Consider the following 12,262-nt stretch of genomic DNA (forward strand, 5'->3'; position numbering starts at 1 on the left):
CCAGCCAAATCTATTCTCAAAAAGTGATAGTGTACAGCATTTGCAAAAAGGAGTCTAATCACTCACGAGTATGTCAACACTGAGTGTCATCTATACAGTGTGACTCAGGGGACAAAGAAAAACATGCATCATACACTCATTTTATACTGCTTGTATGGCTTGTACTGCTCGTTTTGTTTATTTAAAGGCTGAAGGAAGCTACTTTCCCTCTCGAAATGAATTGTAGGCCTGACAGTTTAAGATTGGTGACTTAACCTGCCCCTTCCTGGACCACAGCCCTGGGGCTTGTTGACCATGAGTCTGGTTTGTTCTGTGAAGTATGTTCAACTCCAGCTAGATCCTGGGTGCTCTCTGGCATTTAGTACTTTGCTGTGATTATCAGAAATGGAATGTCCCTGTTCACCTCCTGTTTAGGCAGAACTGTATATACATCCCTTATACGGCTTTCCTCACTTGCCTGTTTCACCATTTCTGTGGATGGATAAATAATTCAGGCCAGTTATACCTTCTCAGTTTATCTTCTGGGTAAAGAATGCCAGCATAATCTCGCATTTTCAGAAATTCCTACATACTGTGAGTGTAAACTTTTTGGAAGTTTTGTTGCCAATATATATAAACTTTTGAAATGTGCATACCAGGTATTATAATGAAGGAGACAGCTATGTATGTATTGTTGAGGAATGAGCTCCAAGATGAATTGTTAAGTGGAAAAGCAGGTTCAGAACAGCATGTTTAGTATGCTGCCATTTGTGACTAAAAATAGGGCTGTGTACTTATATGTATGTTGCCTATGCATAGGATAGCTCTAGAAAGCTACTCCAGAAACAAGTTACAACAGATGCCTCTGGGGAGACAAACTGGGAACAATGGTATGAAATATGTTAATTTATTATTATTATTTTACTTTTTAGATATTCTACAACATGCATATACTATTTATTCCAAAATAAATTAATAAAATTACAACTTAACAAATTAAATGAGTAATGAATACCTTTTGAATCTCTCATTCTACTCCTAAGAAAACAATTAAACAAGTATACAAATATGTGTACATGAAGTTGTTCAGCACGGCATTGTTTAAAAGAGTGAAAATTTGGAAATAACCTCTAGGGTTGGTTAATCAATTATGGTATATCCATACTCTTTAAAAACTGTTGACTTTTTAAACTTTTATTTAACTGAAAATATATTATTTGTAAGAGTTTTAGAAATCTGAGAAAGATTACTACAGATTATCTCCAGGAGTTTTAATGGTGGGCATTCTAAGAGAAGAAGGCAAGATGGCAGCAGAGTAGGGGACCTCGTTTTAATCTGGTCCCTTGAATTTAGCTGGATATCTCTGAAACCATTCTGAATGCACACAAATTCAGCCTGAGAGGTAAGAAAATATATCTGGAACTCTACAAGCAGAAAAATGATTGCTTTTTGCAAGGTGGGAGGTACGGAATCGTGAATCCTTGGGGAAATATCTGAAGGTAAACAGAGGGGGAGGGAGCCTCCATAAGCCAGCTGCTGGAAAATGATATAACACTGGAGCACAAAATTGGAACCCTTAGAAATCTACTCCAGTGAGAGACATTCCTTTCTTAAAGGGGCACAGGGGATGAAAAGAGCAGAATTCTAGGTGGGTCATTGTGGTCTCAGGATCCCAGGAGATACAGAAAGAATGGGGCTGCCTGACTGATAGAGTACCCAAGCACTGGAGCAGGGAAACTGGTTATGGTCAGTGAGCCCAGAAGGGACTCTCAGCTCTGGTCTCCATAAACCACGAGCTGGGCCAGTAGGGAGACTGCTCTTTGCCTGAGCACCCTGAAAAGGACTGGAACATGCCAGCTGTTTTACATCCCCTGAGAGAGACAAAACGGCTGCACCCACAACTGAGCAACAGCTCTCAGGGCGGCGGTGGCCCCAGAAAGGAGAGTAGGATGGCATCCAGCCATGACCTGGGAGCAATGGACGAGGGTCCTTGCACGAGCCCACAACTGCTCACAGTTGCAAAGACACAAAGTGCAGTGTCTTTGGGCCATGGGCCCAAAGCTCATGGGCCGCTGGGACACCCCCTGGGAGAATTGAAGTGGGTGCAAATCACTGGATTCTGCAGAGTGTAGCACACAGAGAGGCTGTGCCCACGACTGGGCAATAGTTCTCAGGGCAGTGGTGGCCCCAGAAAGGACAATAGGACAGCACCCAGCTGTGACCTGGGAGCAGTAGAGCAGGGTGCATGTGCCCCACAACCGCTTGCAGTCACAAAGACACAAAGCGAAGTTTCAATCGTGGGCACCAGGGATACCCCCTGGGAGAATTGCAGTGGGGGCAAACTGCAGGAATCTGTGGGTTTGGTGCATACAGAAGTGGAGATGGTTTGACTTGGAGAGTTTATTGAAGGGGAACTGTGATCTTGCAGCTCTGGGCCAGAGATCCCAGCAGGGCCATTTTTGCTCTGACCCTCTGAAGAGGTGCAAAAAGCCACCAGGGAACAAAAGCCACACAAACAACCAGCCTACCTTGAGCCCATCCCCCTAACAAAGGGTGGGGCAACTCCAGCCAGGCAAAGACACTTGAGAAGCAGAACAGCAGGTGCCTCCCCCAGAAGACAGACTGGAAGAACAGCTGGATTACAAGCTTATAGATCCCACAGGACTGTAAAACTCCAGAGACAGGGGAAAATAATATATTGAGCTCCTCATTTATCCTTCAGTCTAAAATTTTACATTTCTTTTTTTTTTTTTAACCTTTTCCCTGTTTCAACTAGATTCTTATTTTACCAACTTATGTTTTTAAGTTGCTTTTTAACTTTTTTTCTGAGATCTACATTTTATAGATTTGTGCCTCATTCTAGTCCTTTTTTGACTCTCCTAATATGTGTGTGTGTGTGTGTGTGTGTGTGTGTGTGTGTGTGTATACACACATATATATAAGCTTTGCTTTCTTTGCAATTTTGGGATATAGTGTCTTCTAACACAGAGACCAACATTCAATCAGGAACAAGATCACCCAGCTTTGTCCACCCTGTGAGATTATAGTCTCTCCCACCTCTTTTTATTATTGTTTTGGTTCATCTTGTTTTGTTTGCTTTTCTGTGGTGGCTTCCGACCTCTTCAGATTCTTTCTAGGGTGCATTTTTCTTGGGTTGTGGTTGATATTTTGGACTGTGTTCATTCACTCACCCATCCTTCCTTGGGCAGAATGACTAAAAGGAAGAACTCACAACAAAGGAAAGAACCAGAGGCAATGTTCTGTGCCACAAAGCTAATTGATATGGATATAAGCAATATGTCAGAGATAGAATTCAGGATAGCAATTATAAAGTTAATAGCTAGGCTTGAAAAAAAGCATAAATGACAATACAGAATCTCTAAGGGCAGAAATGAGATCTAATCAGGCCGAACTTAAAAATGCTATGTATGAGACGAAGTCTAAATTGGATGCTCCAACACCTAGGGTCAGTGAAGCAGAAGAGAGAATAAGTGATCTAGAGGACAGATTGATGGAAAGGGAAGGAAATTGAGGAAAAGAGAGAAAAACAACTAATAGCCCATGAAGAAAGCCTTTGAGAATTTAATGATGCATTGAAAAGAACCAATGTCTGAATCATCGGGATCCAAAAGGGGGTGGAAAGAAAAAGAGGGTTAAAAGGTATATTTGAGCAAATCATGGCTGAGAACTTCCCTAATCTGGGGAAGGAAACAAACATTCATGTCCAAGGGGCTGAGAGGACCCCTCCCAAAATCAATAAAAACAGATCAACACCCGACATAGAGTAGTGAAGCTTGAAAATCTTAGAGCCAAAGAAGCTATGCTGAGAGCAGCTAGGGAGAGGAAATTCCTTACATACGGAGGGAGAAACATCAGAATAATATCAGTCTGATCCGCAGAAACCTGGCAGGATAGAAGGGTCTGGCAAGATATAGTCAGGGTACTAAATGAGAAGAACATGCACCCAAGAATACTTTATCCAGCAAGGCTGTGATTTGGAATGGAAGGAGAGGTAAAGAGTTTCCAGGGTGGACAGAAACTGAAAGAATATGTAATTACCAAGTCAGCCCTGTAAGAAATATTAAGGGGGATACTGTAAGAGAAGAGAGACCCCCAAGAGTAACATAGATCAGAAAGTAACAGAGACAATCTACAGAAATAGGGACTTTACAGGCAATACAATGGCACTAAATTCATGTCTTTCAGTAGTTACTCTGAATGTAAATGGACTGAATGCTCCAGTCAAAAGACACAGGGTATCAGATTGGATTTAAAAAAGCAGGACCCATCCATATGCTGTTTACAAGAGACTCATTTTGAACCTAAAGACACTTCCAGTTTGAAAGTGAGGGGATGGAGAAAGATTTACCCTACCAGTGAACCTCAAAAGAAAGCTGGGGTCGCAATCATCATATCAGACAAATTAGGTTTTAAACCAAAGACTGAAAAAAAAAAAAAAAAAAACCAAAGACTGTACTAAGAGATGTAGAGGGACACTATACCATAGTCAAAGGGTCTATCCAACAAGAATATCTAACAATTGTAAATATCTATGCCCCCAACATTGGAGCAGCTGATTATATAAACCAATTAATATCCAAAGTAAAGAAACATATTGATAATTATACATTAACAGTAGGGGACTTCCACACCCCACTCACAGCAATGGACAGATCATCTAAGCAGAAGATCAACAAAGAAACGAGGGCTTTGAATGACACACTGGCCCAGATGGACTTCACAGATATATACAGAACACTCCATCCTAAAACAACAGGGTACTCATTCTTTTCAAGGGCACATGGAACTTGCTCCAGAATAAATCACATGTTGTGTCACAGATCAGGTGTCAACCAAAAGATTGAGATCATTCCCTACATATTTTCAGACCACAATGCTTTGAAACTGGCACTCAATCACAAGAAGATATTTGGAAGGAACTCAAACACTTGGAGGTTAAAGAACAGCCTGCTAAAAAATGAATGGGTCAATCAGGAAATTAAAGAAGAACTTAAACAATTCGTGCAGACTAATGAAAATGAAAACATATCCGTTCAAAACTTATGGGGTACTGCAAAGGTGTTCTTTTTTTTTTTTTTAAGATTTTTATTTATTTATTTGACAGAGAGAGACAGCCAGTGAGAGAGGGAACACAAGCAGGGGAAGTGGGAGAGGAAGAAGCAGGCTCCTAATGGAGAAGCCTGGTGTGGGGCTCGATCCCAGAACGCTGGGATCACACCCTGAGCCGAAGGCAGACGCTTAACGACTGCACCACCGAGGCGCCCCAGCAAAGGCGTTCCTATAAGAGAAGTACACAGCAGTCCAAGCTGCTCTCAAAAAATTGGAAAAATCCCAAATACAGAAGCTAACCTTATACCTGAAGAACCTAGAGAAAGAACAGCAACTAAACCAAGCAGGAGAAGAGAAATAATAAAGATTAGAGCAAAAATCAATGAAATAAAACCAAAAGAACAGTAGAACAGATCGATGAAACTAGAAGTGGGTTCTTTGAAAGAATTAATAAGATTGACAAACCTCTGGCCAGGCTTATCCAAAAGAAAAGAGAAAGGACCAAATTAATAAAATCATGAATGAAAGGGGAGAGGTCACAACTAATAGCAAGAAAATACAGTAATTGTTAGAACATATTATGAGCACCTATATGCCAACAAATTTGGCGATCTGGAAGAAATGGATGCATTCCTGGAAACTTATAAACTACCAAGACAAACAGGAAGAGGTAGAACACCTGAACAGACCAATAACCAGCAAGGAAATTGAAGCAGTAATAAAAAACCTCCCAAAAAACAAGAGTCCAGTACCACATGGCTTCCCAGGGGAATGGTTCCAAACATTTAAAAAAGAAATAATAGCTATTCTACTGAAGCTGTTTCCAAAAACAGAAATGGAAGGAAAACTTCCAAATACATTCTGTGAGGCCAGCATTACCTAGATCCCAAAACCAGACAAAGACCCCATCAAAAAGGAGAGTTACATACCAATATCCCTGATGAACATGGACGCCAAAGTTCTCACCAAGATCCTAGCCAATAGGATCCAACAGTACATTAAAAGGATCATTCACCACAACCAGGTGGGATTTATCCTGGAATGCAAGGGTGGTTCAACATTTGCAAATCAAACAATGCGATAGAGCACATTAATAAAAGAAAAGACAAGAACCATATGATACTCTCAATTGATGCAGAGAAAACATTCAACAAGATACAGCATCCTTTCTTGATTAAAACTCTTCAAAGTATAGGGATAGAGGGAACATACCTCAATATCATAAAAGCCATCTATGAAAAGCCCACCACAAATATCATTCTCAATGGGGAAAAACTAAGAGCTTTTCCCTTAAGGTCAGGAATACAACAGGGATGCCTACTCTCATCATTGCTGTTCAGCATAGTACTAGAAGTCCTAGCCTTAGCAATCAGACAACAAAAAGAAATAAAAGGCATTCAAATTGACAAAGATGTCAAACTCTCTCTTTGCAGATGACATGATACTTTATGTGGAAAACTCAAGACTCCACCCCAAAATTGCTAGAACTCATACAACAATTCAGCAATGTGGCAGGATACAAAATCAATGCACAGAAATCAATTGCATTTCTATACACTAACCCTGTGTCTGAAGAAAGAGAAATTAAGGAATTGATCCAATTAACAGTTGCACCAAAAACCATAAGATACCTAACAATAAACCTAACAAAAGGTAAAAGATTTGTACTCTAGAAACTACAGAACACTTTGAAATAAATTGAGGAAGACACAAAGAGATGGAAAAACATTCCATGCTCATGGATTAGAAGAAAAAACATTGTTAAAATGTCTGTGCTACCCAGAGCAATCTACACATTCAATGCAATCCATCAGTCTTTTTTCAAAGAGCTGGATCAAACAATCCTAAAAATTATATGGAACCAGAAAGGACACCGATCGTCAGGGGAATGTTGAAAAAGAAAACCAAAACCAGGGGCGTTACAGTGCCTCAAGCTATATAACAAAGCTATGATCATCAAGACAGCATGGTATTGGCACAAAAACAGACACATAGATCAATGGAACAGAATAGAGAGCCTAGATATGGACTCTCAACTCTATAGTCAACTAATCTTCAACAAAGCAGGAAAGAATATCCAATGGAAAAAAGACAGTCTCTTCAATAAATGGTGCTGGGAATATTGGATAGCCACATGCAGAAGAGTGAAACTGGACCATTCTCTTATACCATACACAAAGATGAACTCTAAATGGATGAGGGGCGCCTGGGTGGCGCAGTTGTTAAGCGTCTGCCTTCTACTCAGGGCGTGATCCCGGCATTCTGGGATCGAGCCCCACATCAGGCTCTTCCACTGGGAGCCTGCTTCTTCCTCTCCCACTCCCCCTGCTTGTCTTCCCTCTCTCGCTGGCTGTCTCTCTCTGTCGAATAAATAAATAAAATCTTTAAAAAAAATTCTAAATGATGAAAGACCTAAATGAGAGACAGAAATCCATCAAAATCCTAGAGGAGAACACAGGCAGTAACCCCTTCAACCTTGGCCACACTACTTACTCCAAGACGTGTCTCTAAAGGCAAGGGAGACAAAAGCAAAAATGAACTATTGGGACTTCATCGAGATAAAAAGCTTTTTCATGGCAAAGGAAACAACCAACAAAACTAAAAGCAACCTACGTATGGAATGGGAGAAGATATTTGCAAATGCCATAACAGATAGAGGGCTGATATCCAAGATCTATAAAGCACTTCTCAAACTCAACACCCAAAAAAACAAACAGTCCAGTCAAGAAATGTGCAGAAGACATGAAGAGACACTTCTCCAAAGAAGACATACAAAGACGCATGAAAAAATGCTCTGCATCACTTGCCATCAGGGAAATGCAAATCAAAAACCACAATGAGATGCCACCTTACACCAGTTAGAATGGCCAAAATTAACAAGACAGGGAACAACAAATGTTGGCAAGGATGTGGAGAAAGGGGAATCCTCTTACACTGTTGGTGGGAATGTAAGTTGGTACAGCCACTCTGGAAAACAGTATGGAGATTCCTCAAGAAGTTAAAAATAGATCTACCCTATGACCCAGCAATTTCACTACTGGGTATTTACCCCAAAGATATAGATGTAGTGAAAAGAAGGGGCACATGCACCCCAATGTTCATAGAAGCAATGTCCACAATAGCCAAACTGTGGAAGGAGCCGAGATGCCCTTCAACAGATGAATGGATAAAGAATATGTAGTTCATATATACAATGGAATATTACTCAGCCATCAGAAAGGATGAGTACCTATCACTTGCATCGACATGGATGGAATGGGAGAGTATTATGCTAAGCGAAATAAGTCAAGCAGAGAAAGACAATTATCACATGGTCTCACTAATATGTGGAACATAAGTAATAGTGCAGAGGACCATACAGGAAAGAAGGGAAAACTGAATGCAATGAAATTAGAGAGGGAGATGAACCATGAGGGACTCTGGACTCTGGGAAACAAATTGAGGGTGGCAGAAGGGAGGGGTGGGAGGATGGGGTAACTAGGTGATGGGCATTAAGGAGGGCACGTGATCTGATGAGAAGTGGGTGTTATACGCAACTAATGAATCATTGAACACTATATCAAAAACTAATGATGTACTATATATTGACAATTGAACTTAATTTAAAAAAGACTTTTAAGGGTGAAAATTACAGATACAAGTAATTTATTTAGATTTTGTTTTTACAAGTATATAATGAATCGATTCTTTTTTTTCTAAGTGCACACATATAATCTTAGACGATGCTGATATTCTGAGCCAGTATCAACTGAAGTCTATCCAAAAGAACCATATCCATATTATAAACCCAGATTTTATATGGGACTCTATCAAAGAAAGGAGGCTCTTGGACATAATGAATTATGATCCTAATAAGGCACTGGACATCACACCACCTCCTTGTCAAAAGGCAAGCAGTTCTGGTAAGTATTTTATATCAAGCACGTAATATATTACAGGTGCTATAGTAAACAGTTTGGTTTATCAAAGGCAGTATAGTCAAAGGATTGTCTAGACATATTAAAAAATTATTAAACTTCTTATCTCAGAAAATGGCAGGGCAGCCAAATAGTGAAGGACAAAAGTACTTTAGCAATAGGAATAGGTTTCTTAATATCCAATCTAGTGTGATCAGGTTCAAAAAGACTACAAAAACACTGATAATCTCAGAAAACTTGATGTGTAACTTTCCCTGGGACGGAGAAGAAACTTTGTGTTAAAAAATTATCACCACGACTTAATGACTAGAAATTTTATGACTATCGTTTTGCTAAAGAAGTTCTTTCCAAAAGATGATCTCTTGAGAAGAAACATATCTCCTTTATAAACCCAGATTTTATTTCGGAATCTGGCCAAGAAGCAAGCCTTTTGACATAGGGAAATGCCTTCCTCATGAGACATATCAAAAGTGAAGTAGTTCCGATAAATAATAATTTACAGTAAACACATGATATATGTTATATATCATATTGTATATTATAAATTGTATTATTTATAGGAGTTTTAGAAATCAATGTTTCCATGTGGTGCAGCCTTTTTAGACAAATGGTTGTCCAAAAATGCTGTCATCAGACTTTCTTGCTCTCAGAAAGTGGTACCTAAAACAAACTAGGCAGGATAGTAAACTCCTTTTACATTGAAAATGTTTTTCAACATCTAGAGCTATACAATCAGATTCAGAATTACTACAAATACATTGATGCCCTTTGAAATTTTGATAGCATAATTAAAACTGGAAAGAAATCCTTGTATAAAAGGAGTTATTCCTATATATCATAATGCTATAGACAGTGTTATGATTCTCTTATAAGAAAAATATGAAGCAAAAATTGCTTGGCTTCACGTAGGAATCCTCAAATTTCCCTCCTCTGAGCTAGAACATCCTCAATTCTTTCATTTGTGACATGATGGCACTGGGGAACTCATTCTGACCCTGCAGCATACTAGAAATGCATTTTGTAACTATGGTTACCATAATCTTCAGAAGAGAAAAATACCATTTGAAATTGTATATCCATCAATGAGTTTCAAATAATACAGATAACATTAGAATTCTCCTCACATACCTATTAAAGTAGAATTATAATATATTCTCATTATCTTTTACTTTTAATCTACCTGCTTCTTGTCCCACTTGTGCTATCCTTAGATCACCAATTGCTATAGCTAATTTAAGGACATCTTAAAAAAAAAAAGAATAGCATGATAAGTATGAACTATATTCAAGAATCTTAAAAATTTCAGGATTTATTGTTAATAATTTTAATAAATCTTTGAGTACTAAACAAGTGTTTTGTTTTTGTTCTAGAAGTGAGAACAGATGATCCATCCCTGAACAACTCCAGGGAGAAGGAAAACATTATGAAATTCACAGAGTAATCTTTTATTTTTAAAAAGATTTTATGTGTTTATTTGTCAGAGAGAGAGAGAGAGCACAAGCAGGGGGAGTGGCAGGCAGAGGGAGAAGCAGACTCCCTGCTGAGCAAGGAGCCTGATGCGGAACTCGATCCCAGGACCCTGGGATCATGACCTGAGCTGAAGGCAGACGCTTAATGGACTGAGCCACTCAGGTGTCCCCAGCCAGAGTAATCTACTTCTGATCGTTAAGACTCAGTTTGCAAAATGTTTTGTAAACCTCAAGCACAGGTGTTTTTTTTTTTTTTTTAAGATTTTATTTATTTATTTGAGAGAGAGACAGAGCATGAGTGGGGTGAGGGGCAGAGGGAGAGGGAGAGGGACAAGAAGACTCCCCAGTAAGCGGGGAGCCCGATGCAGGGCTTGATCCTACAACTCTTGAAATCACCATCTGAACTGCAGTCAGATGCTCCAACAGTTTTAAAATGCTATACTAATACATCATGTTTTTTATAGTATTTTCATTTATCTTGCTTCTCCAATTCTAGGCTTTTATTTATTTAAGACTTTTTTTTTTTTAAGATTTTATTTATTTATTTGACAGAGAGACAGCCAGTGAGAGAGGGAACGCAAGCAGGGGAGTGGGAGAGGAAGAAGCAGGCTCCCAGCGGAGGAGCCTGATGTGGGGCTCGATCCTAGGACTCTGGGATCCCTGAGCTGAAGGCAGACACTTAACTGAGCCACCCAGGCACCCCTATTTAAGACTTTTTACTTCAACTGGTATAGTGATAATTATTTCCATCTTAGTATTATATAAGAGTGGATGTAATTATTAGATTGATTGTAAAAAAAGAAAGGGCACTGGAGATGAGATCTGTGCAGTCTGCTTACCCTGCTGAGAAGACTTTAGAGTTGAGACTGTTCCTTACTCCCTACCTAATATGTCAAAAAATGGAAATAGTGACAACCTTCTACAAATGAAGTATGGGAGGCTACAGTTCTATATGGCTTCATAAAGTATACCCAAAACTGTAGTGTCAATCATCACATTGAGCCTTATTTTATTTGTTAATAGTAGTGTTAAAAGACAGAACAAATATCAAAAATAAGATTATGAGAAATCTGACACCTTTATTTTATTTTTAAAAATTTTTAAAAAAAAATTTTTTTTTTAAGATTTTATTTATTTATTTGACAGAGCGAGAGAGCACAAGTAGGGGGAATAGCAGAGAGAGAGGGAGAAACAGGCTTCCCACCCGACACAGGGCTCGATCCCAGGACCCTGGGATCATGACCTGAGCCGAAGGCAGATGCTTAACCATCTGAGCCACCCAGGCGACCCTAGACACCTTTATTTTAAAGGGGGAGGTGGCTGACTGTAGTACAAAGAGTCTCTGGTGTGAGCCTGAGTGAGAACGGGTTCTAAGGGTCAGAACCCAAGAGAGCACAAGTCACCTGCCTTTGCTACGATTGGTGCTTTTTCCAGTGCGCTGGCCTGCTTCTCTCATGCGTCCGCTTCTGCTTCATGCCACCCCACCTTCCAATGCAGACCCTCAGTATTTGGCATCAGAGTTCTAGAGTTATGCAAAGGAGGAATCCATCTCATTACACAAGACTTTTTAACCATTTTCACAGTATCTAAGGAGGCATTAGGGACTTAAAATGTATTTTGTATGTAATTAGGAGACATAAAAAAAATTTTATGAAAATTCTGTTTAGTCTAAAAGTCCATTTTAATGTTAAAATTTTATTCTACAAATTTCAGGTTTTATAAAGAGAATGTTGAAATTCCTCATTTGCCACAAAACTTTGAAGTTGCAAAATATAACACCTTGGAAAAAGTAAGAGTCTGATTTGTACTTAAAAAAAGAACAAGCCG

At 39.3% G+C, this 12,262-nt stretch overlaps 1 protein-coding gene across 1 annotated transcript in view; it reads left to right on the top strand.

Moving 5' to 3' along the window:
- PARP4 (poly(ADP-ribose) polymerase family member 4) overlaps positions 1-12,262 on the top strand; it is a 127,280-nt gene that overhangs the window by 12,546 nt on the left and 102,472 nt on the right. Inside the window, exons 3-5 of the mRNA XM_008692105.2 lie at positions 8,750-8,951; positions 10,337-10,403; positions 12,149-12,224. Coding sequence (XP_008690327.2) covers positions 8,750-8,951; positions 10,337-10,403; positions 12,149-12,224 — 345 coding nt within the window. The remainder of the gene's footprint in view (positions 1-8,749; positions 8,952-10,336; positions 10,404-12,148; positions 12,225-12,262) is intronic.

This window comes from Ursus maritimus, unplaced genomic scaffold (assembly GCF_017311325.1).
Source record: "Ursus maritimus isolate PB19 unplaced genomic scaffold, ASM1731132v1 scaffold_10, whole genome shotgun sequence".
NCBI lineage: Eukaryota > Metazoa > Chordata > Mammalia > Carnivora > Ursidae > Ursus > Ursus maritimus.